General features: G+C 39.6%; 1 protein-coding gene across 1 annotated transcript; it reads right to left on the minus strand.

Annotated features, from left to right (window-relative positions):
- Window positions 1-482: 482 nt before the first annotated feature.
- LOC101850705 lies at window positions 483-4,786 on the minus strand. The gene is made up of 2 exons (XM_005094727.3): window positions 4,214-4,786; window positions 483-1,061 (listed from the first exon to the last, which is right to left on the minus strand). Exons 1-2 carry the CDS (start codon window positions 4,249-4,251, stop codon window positions 671-673), a joined length of 429 nt encoding a protein of 142 aa, XP_005094784.2. The 5' UTR covers window positions 4,252-4,786; the 3' UTR covers window positions 483-670.
- Between the last annotated feature and the right edge of the window lie 4,147 nt (window positions 4,787-8,933).

Below are 8,933 nucleotides of genomic sequence, written 5' to 3' on the forward strand. Positions count from 1 at the left end.
GGAGACAGGTGTGTTTGTGTGTGTGTGTTTGTGAGTGTGTGTGTATGTCTCTCGGTCTAATTGTATGTCTGTCTCTCCTCTCCTTCCCCCGTTCCCTCTCTCTTTGTTTCTTTCTCTCTCCCTCTCTCTGCCTCTCTCTCTCTCTCTCTCTCTCTCTCTCTCTCTCTCTCTCTCTCTCTCTTTCTCTCTCTTTCACTCTCTCTCTTTCTCGCGCGCGCTATCTCTCCCCCTCTCTCGCTCTCTCTCTTCCTCTCTCGTTCTCTTTCCCTCTTTCTCAAGAGAAAGAGAGAGGGAAAGAGAGACAGAGACACACACACACAGAGAGAGAGAGAGAGAGAGAGAGAGAGAGAGAGAGAGAGAGAGAGAGAGGCAGAGAGAGGGAGAGAGAAAGAAACAAAGAGAGAGGGAAGGCATGCATTCTAAAAAGTGATGTAGTATCTTTGTAATGAGGGTTTAGATAATAACATATAACAATGTTTAATGGTAAATGTACAAATATGAAAATTAAAGTTTAATTAGGTTCGCGTTTTCCGAAAATGCGCAAATTCGGTACCCCCCAAAACAGTATATATGCTCTTGGGACCGTGGGAGGTGCAAGTGCTGCTGAAAATATACGCCCATGGGGCTGGAAGGGTTAAAAAACACAAGAAGTTCAAGTTCGGACTTTCATTCAATACACCAACAAACTACATCCAACAGCCCACATTTTGCACACTTGCCTATAGACTCTCCATTCATCCTTCACACTGGTGAGTGTAGTACTGTGTTGGCCACCCAGCTCAAACCTCTCCACACAGTCTGCTCCTGTTTCAGCAGGACAGGTGTCTTGTGGTTTGAACAGGGTGTTCACCCTTGCGCCACGATGAGGCCCAGTACTTCCAACTTCTGCAAGGGAGGGGATGGGGAAGGGGAACTGTGGCAGTCTCTGCAGGAAATCCAGCTCAGGCCAGTCTTGGCTTAGGTCTGCTGAGTGGCCACGTCTTCCGGCTTCATGACGGGCTCTCCAGTGACTCGTGCTCTCTTGCCGGTCCAACGTGTCTCTCCGTCCTCTGGTGGAATGCCTGTTTTCAGGTGGACGTTTTACACAGTGAAAAGATCTATGAAATCAATCACAACAAAAAAAACTTCTAAGGTGCCAAATGTTAAACAAAACTAACAACGGCAAAGGCAACCTAGAGTCTGAAGGCAAATTTTGTTCACTTAAATTGTCCCAAACTGGAGTTTCTTTTCTTAGAATCTTGCTTCCGAAGAAGTTTGACACTGAATTATTTCTGCATCTCAACTTGGACAAAGCTTCTCATTTTACAAACAAAGCATAGCTCACAAAATATAGCAACACTCAAACTGTTCCAAGTTCCAAGATCTATTCAACATAGCAAACAGATCTGCACTGTTTCAAAAACAAACTGTGTAACCTTCCATCCTGTACATATCTGAATCTCTTTATAAACTTGACGAAACAGTGTTGTAAGACGGCCAAAAAGTGCAAGGCATGAAACTGACGTGGAGGAAAACGATGACAAAGATCACTACGCTGTCTTAAACCTTCAGCTTTGTGCTGAGACTGAGGTCTCTACTCTGTGCTCTCAGATGTTTTTCCTTCGAGTCGTCTGAACGCTGCACCGGCTCTAGCAACCGTTACTGATCTCTGTGTCTGTATTGGCTGTTTGTTGAGACAGTCTGCTCCTAAGGCAAAGGTAGGTGAAATTTTCTACTGCACTTGACTCTCTCTGACATGAACAAAATATGAGACCGCAGACTCTGGAGAGGTACACTTTTATGCAAATACGAAGCTCTCCGAGAGGTGGTTACAACACTATTTTCATCTCTTTTGGTATTTAATGCAAGTCCAAAGTTACCACAGCTGCTGGAGAAACAGGTAAGCTGACGTTGGCAAAGAGGCGTTCTCTTGCTCAGAGCAGTTGTAGGCAAACAGAAGATACCTGATGATAATTTTGAGTACTTTGCCAACAGGCGCAGCTATGAGATGACTGAGCATGAAATAAGCAAACAACTGTTGAAATGAAGCTTGTCTACTTTACTGGTCGCTGCCAATCATTGAAGCAAAATAATTTTTTAATCTATAATTTTGTCCCGTGCCCGTTCCTAGCATAGATCTAGAATCTATTATTATAAGAACGCCATCATGAATAATAATCAGTACAACCAGGGGAAGAAAGTTAGTAGGTACACAGTACTAAGAACAAAATAACAGTAAACACAACGCAAACAACACCTTACAAAAGCTAGACAGCACAAAATCGCAAACACACAGAACTCAAACTACGACAGTACCATAATATTATTGTCAGCTTAAAGTATTTTATATCCTAACATCCTCTGCTCCCAAAGAGTCACGAGGCGGGCACTTTCCCACATTCCCACTCCCTAGTGGAGCAAACCAAATTTAGTTAATCGTCACCAGACAAAAAAATAGGCCGAAATATGTGCGCTCAGTCTCATCTACTGGTGACTACGTTAATGGGGATCTACTCTAGGGCCATGGGCCTTGGAAAACAACAACAGCACACACATATATATACATTTGTCTCTACACTATGGCCAGCCAAGTAAACCGAAAATCCCAATCATCAAACCTTTACACAAAATTTTAAACTGCTATCATTTAAAACGAAAAAGATGGGCCCACTACCATACCCCTTCTTACCGAATACAGGCATTCTGGATTCCCTTGCCTTCCAAAACTGAAACCCAATATGAAAGGTCAAAGGTCAGTTCCCCCTTGACCCCTGAACTCTCATATTTGATAACAATTGGACTTTCAGCCACAACAGCCCACACCCTTAAAATAGTTCTACCTTTTTCATATCAACTACTCAAAAAAATATAAAATATTCAATTTCATATATGTAGCTCGTGGATGTGTTCCACCAACTCCCCTCAGCTCCTTCAAAAATTGCCCTGCCCAAAAACTGAGCTGTCGCTATCGTTGTTACCTGGCTTTCTGAGACTACCGTCTTCGACTTCTCCGACTATGAGGGATTGAGCGTCATTTCCCCTTTGACACCCAACCCCTCATACCCGGTTTCCTCTTCAGACTGAATAGCCCCACCACCCCATGCCTTTCAAAGCACGAGCCCCACAAACAACTTTATAAATTAAATCGAAAACAAAAAACAACACAACTCCCAGTTGTTAAATCTATCTCAGCTCTCCTCATTATCAATGGAAGGACTTTCGTAACTAACTCTGTATTCTACTCTGTCTCATACTTGTGGTCGCTCGTTATGGATATCCTCCATTATCAATTCCTACAGCTGTCTTATTCTCCCTCCTCTTCCCCTAAAAATATTAATTGTCTTTTCCCCTTGCTACAACTAATAAAACTAACGGAAAATAAAACTAATGATCAGCGATGACATACACCGACTTGACTGGCTATAGATCTATATTATATATATGACAACAGACAAACAAAGGGTCGGTGTTAGTGGGTTGTAAAGAAGGTGAAACCTATTATTGAGACTGGCGCACTTCCTACCACAAATTACTGGTTGTACTATGGCGTCTTACCTTTATCTTTATCTAATAAATTATAAACTCTAAACATTTAACTATTTTAAGACGATGAACACATTAACAACACACTCATCCATACATTGACTTTTTATATCTACAACATAAAAACAAAGAAAAAAATGTCTGCAGGTTCCAATCCAAGTCATGGACAAGCCAATTCCCTGAGAGAGAGAGAGAGAGAGAGAGAGAGAGAGAGAGAGAGAGAGAGAGAGAGATCCCCACAAAACCTATTAAAGTGAACAGTCTGACTCTACGTGGGCAAAAACCAAAAATACAAAAATCCTAAAACCATACACACATCGATAGAATAATAGAATACAACTTAAACAACGCACGGACCCCGACAAACACACACTTGCCACACATACAATACAGTACAGAAGTCCATCACTTAGCCACCATCTAGATCTAAAATCTAGATCTAGATCTAGTCCTATCCCTTCATCGGTTTCCTCCACATAACGTCATATAAAGCTATCACCTCCCCACACCTTGGTCCCGTAGCCCACCTCACTTCTCTCCTAGCCACCCGCCCCAACCAGTCCCTGTACCATTCTGGCCCTCCAGCCAAAGGAGCACTGACAATAGGCTCACCTTCACTAGAGATATCTACCTCAAACAACAGCCGCTCTCCTTCAACATTCAAACCGACTAAGAAATCATCACGTCTCACCTCAAATCCCAAGAACATGTGCGGTCCTTCCAGGCCATAGAACTGACCTTCCACCAAGTCAATACACTCTATTACTGATTCATCTGGGAGAAGTGACGCAAAATTCCCCATGGCGGCGGCAAAGACAAAGAGAAGGCAGGACTCTTCTACTTCAGTACAGGAACGAATCGATCTCTGGAAGACAAAGATACTAAAGATCGACGTGAAATCTTCAGAAAAGCGACTCGACAGCCAAACAATTGTTCTGGATAACTTGCAAATCGTCTCCAACTAAATGCAGTGAGTCAACACACTTCAAACAGAAGACAGCTTTTGCAACTCGCTACACTGAGCAAAATGGCGAACAATATGGCGACTGACTGACTTGGACAACATCCGCTCAAAGATTTTTCCAACAATTCCTTAGTAGCCTAAAATAAACCGGAAGTTTATAGAATGGAGAATAGCGGATGTACCTCATGAAAGAGGCAAAAAGCATTGTTCACTAAATAATGTCCATCACACAAATCAAATGCGCAAAAATAAATTTAGATCTGTCTTTTTAAAGTTTTTTAAAGTGTTTTACGGCACTCGCAACACAATAAGGTCATATAAATGCCGAAGATTAGAGGTGTTACAAGAAAGTAATAAACACAAAAAAGGAGGGGAGATAAAGACGATAGATGTTTGATAGGAAAGAAGAAGCAAATCACACTAGAGCACCCGCCAACCACCCACTTAAATCTGTTTGGTTTTTGTTTTTTAAAATAAAGTTGAGTCAACTACATGTATACAGATCTATTTACCTAACATTATTATTTTCCTCATTAATTATAGTATAGGCTATGCTATTATGTTCAAAATCATAGATCTATACAATCATGTAGGCTAGGCCTACTCTACCCTGTCCTGTATGGTTGGTGTAGGCCTACCGAGTCAAAACACCAACCTCTATAATACTGTCCCCGAGGTTTTTTTTTATGCACCCCGCATAATTTAGCAAAATTTGATCATTTTTGGGGGGCATAATTTCTGATTATTTTCCTTTATCATTCTTTGTTTTAAAAAACAACAACAGAATCGCATAATTTCATATTTTTGGGGCTCAGTTTGCATAGTTTCAGAATGTTTCTTGCATAAAGAATAAAACGACAGGGAGAGATAATAATATTCACTAGGACAAGGTCATGTACCACAATGATCAGACTTAGTTAGAGATCTAGAAACTGCAGTTCGGAAACAAGGGTTCTGAAGAATGACGTAACTGTTCTAGAAGCGGCAGCAGCCTTTCGTTTGAGGATTTGCAAGAGTTTTACGGCACTTCTAACACAAATATAGGTCATTTATAAGTGCCAAAGATTAAAGGTAGTGCTAGAGAATGACATACACAGTAATGAATGAAGGAGGAGAGACAAGACAAAAATCGATAGATGTTTGATAGGAAGGAAGGATCCGACAAAGCACACCGGAGCACCCGCCAACCAGTGACCACCCACAACCTTTTGTACGAGCTTTCAGTACAGTCGAAGAAACCTTGTTTAAGGAACACCTATCAAAAACATTCACCCGTGCAAACAACCACTTTCTGTCCCCGTAGGATTATGCGATTTTGTGCGGCCGCGATTTTTCGCGTAATTCTGCACATTTGCATAATTTTGAATTCCACGCGTTTTTTCACGTTTTTTTCCAATTTTTTTAAAAACAGAACAATTAATTTTATTAATTAACGCCTCGCCATGTGACTAAAGGGAAATAATCACCGTAACAAGTCTTATTTAAGTGAAAAGTTGGTTATTTCCCTTGGTAGAAGATCTTGGTTGTGGGTTGGGATTTTGTTCCTTGAGCTTGTTCAATTTTTCAATCCATCAAAAGTTGTTGTTCTCCCGTCTGCTGATGTTTCATGTTTGACAGGTGTTCCTGGTTTTAGTAATGTGCGAGCATCAGAGGTCCAGATGTCTCCTTTTTTTTTTTTTTTTTTTACATTTTTCTTTCCCAGATCTAGATCTAGATCTAGTCTAGATCTACAACTGAAAGTTACAGAGATTATATTTTTTAGTTGTTTTTTGTGTTGTTTTTTTTTTTTACAGATGTGTATTGTTTTCTTTCCAAATACACTACAAATTACTGATACTGATATGTTCTGTTTTAAATTTTTCTGTACTTAAAACATACAAGTCTTGAAAATCTGTGTTGAAAAAGTGCAAAACATGTCGCGAAAGGTGTTACGGTAACTTGCATAATTTGGCTTTTTTTTGGCGTTATTTGGCCATCTAAATTCGCCTAATTCTACGGGAGAGCACGTTCCACTCCACCCCTCTTGTGTCTTTTTCTGTACAATAATACCATTCCATGTGTAATGACACTGTCCAAGACTTGTGCCGGATTGAATCATCTGTAGTCTACGCTTTTCTCCGACCTGACCTTCCCATTTTGTGAACATCTGTGGGAATACTTTCCTTTTGAAACACGCTTTGAAACAGGCTCGCTGAAGTAAGAGATCAGAATATGCTCACCCAGCACACTCGTCAACAAAGGATGGAAACACTAATACTTGACAAAGAGAGATAGGGGGGGGGAGAGAGAGAGAGAGAGAGAGAGAGAGAGAGAGAGAGAGAGAGAGAGAGAGAAAGAGATTGAGAGAGAGAGACAGACAGAGAGGAGAGAAAATTGGAGGTTTGTGAGGGGGGGGGTGATTAAAAAGATGACAAAAAGCCATAAAGGTGGCCTGTGATATCTAGTAAAACAATCAAGAAAAGAGACACAATCTAAGTGAATTCCCTTTATTTTCTTCTCGTTCAAGACAAACATGATGTACTTCGTCTGTTATGGAAGAGAAATAGAGAAAGATTCCGTCATCTACGCCAAGCGTCGAAGTCAAGCATTCTCCTTTTTTGCGGGGGGGGGGGGTGTCTCATTTTATAGATGCCATGTCGGAGAGGACTAATTTAACTTTTTATTTCTTCCCAATTAATTTGTGCCCCAAGTCCCATATGGGGTCTGGACAGTGACAGGAGATGCATCCGTTGCTGTCTCTCTTCCTCTTTCCCCCCGCACAGACACAGTCCAAGTTTAGAAAACGTTGGCAGATAGTACCACGAGCGAGTTTGTTGGCTCCCACCTCCGGGCTAGTCATGCAAGCTGGGGGACAGAATTTTTTTAAAAAGTTTTAATCAGAATTTTACGGCACTTGTAACACAACTACATGTAGGTCATATTATAAAGAAAAGATGGAGATATAAGGACCACACACATTTACCAATAGAAACCTAGAAAACAGATCCTTAGCGAAACACACATACCAATAGAAACCTAGAAAACAGATCCTTAGCGAAACACAATAAATAAAAATGATAAAAATACTACTACATTGTACTACGACTATAATAATAATAATGATAAAATAATGATAAGTAAATAAATAAATTAATTAATAATGATAATAATAATAACAATAATGATAATATTAATAATAATATTACATGAATAAATGATAACAATAAATATAACAATAATAATAGTAGTAGTAGTAGTAGTAGTAGTAGTAGTAGTAGTAGTAGTAGTAGTAGTAGTAGTAGTAGTAGTAGTAGTAGTAGTAGTAGTAGTAGTAGTAGTAGTAGGAGATGACTTGTGATTGTCTCCGGTAGGAATAGTATATTATTATTAACAATAGATTCAGTAATATATATATATAGCTCTATCCCATGCAAGTGATATAGAAATTTTTGTCGATGCTAAATTAAAAGCGAATAAACCTTACACTTACACACACACAAGAAACAAAAAATTTGGATATGCACAAGAAAACTAGTTTAACTATATTAATATTATAATAGAGCATTGCATGATAGTCTAAGCCTGAAGCTCTAGCTTGTGGTGGTAAAGGCATGCAGGCAGCCACATCCACATTATAACGAGTAAATGTTACTGGAATTTGTCATTGATGCATGGACTGAAGTCTCCCTCCCCTGACACAGAGATAAGAATGGCGACGAGGAGAAGAACCTTCATCTTCATGTCTCTTTCAAGTCTCACAAGGTGCTCAGGAAAAGATCTGTTTTATCTCGCCAACACTTGCCATTTAAATACGTTGGTACGTCCTTGAATAACCTCTTATGACTCCTACCGATAAAAACAGGTTTTTGCTTTGTCTGGCATCTGCGTTTGTCGCGGCCGCGACCTGCGAATCGTGACAGCGATTTTTGGCATTTTTGGGTCCGCGATTTGTGTATTTTTTACAAAAAAGAAAAAGAAAGCACACACCGTCGGGGAATAAAAACAAACCAGGGGAAAATGGGGAATAAAAAAACTCTAAAACCCGAACCTCTTTACTTTTAACTTTTAGAAAGAAAGTTTATTTTCACTTTCGCTTCACTTCGTCTCTTACTCACTCGTTGACATTGAGTTGATTTATTTTCATGTGAAGAATATAAGTACTTTGCATAGCCTACTATTTATATTGCTGGTTCTCTTTCATTTTCCTCTATGTTGTGTTTTAATTTGTTGGTGTGTTAATTGTTTTCTTGTCATTGTTCTGATGTGTTGTTTTCAATTTTTGTGTTTATACATACAAGCGTAGTCATTTAATTTGGTACATGTATAATGTATAGTTCTTACCTTTTTTAAAACATGTATGTGGTATGTTACAGTGGAGTCCACTTATAACGAGAAGTCTGTTATAATAAAGACACAATTCTAAAACCCCGTTTTTTTCTCCTCTTTACCTTTGTAAATAAAATACTGT

Source organism: Aplysia californica, unplaced genomic scaffold (assembly GCF_000002075.1).
Source record: "Aplysia californica isolate F4 #8 unplaced genomic scaffold, AplCal3.0 scaffold00088, whole genome shotgun sequence".
Classification (NCBI taxonomy): Eukaryota; Metazoa; Mollusca; class Gastropoda; order Aplysiida; family Aplysiidae; genus Aplysia; species Aplysia californica.

Excerpts from the sequence above, each read along its gene's own strand:
- LOC101850705 (XM_005094727.3), bottom strand. The coding sequence starts at position 4,251 with ATGGCCTGGAAGGACCGCACATGTTCTTGGGATTTGAG. Across the intron at positions 1,062-4,213 it reads ACATGTTCTTGGGATTTGAG|GCATTCCACCAGAGGACGGA; the intron begins GTGAGACGTGAT and ends ACCTGAAAACAG.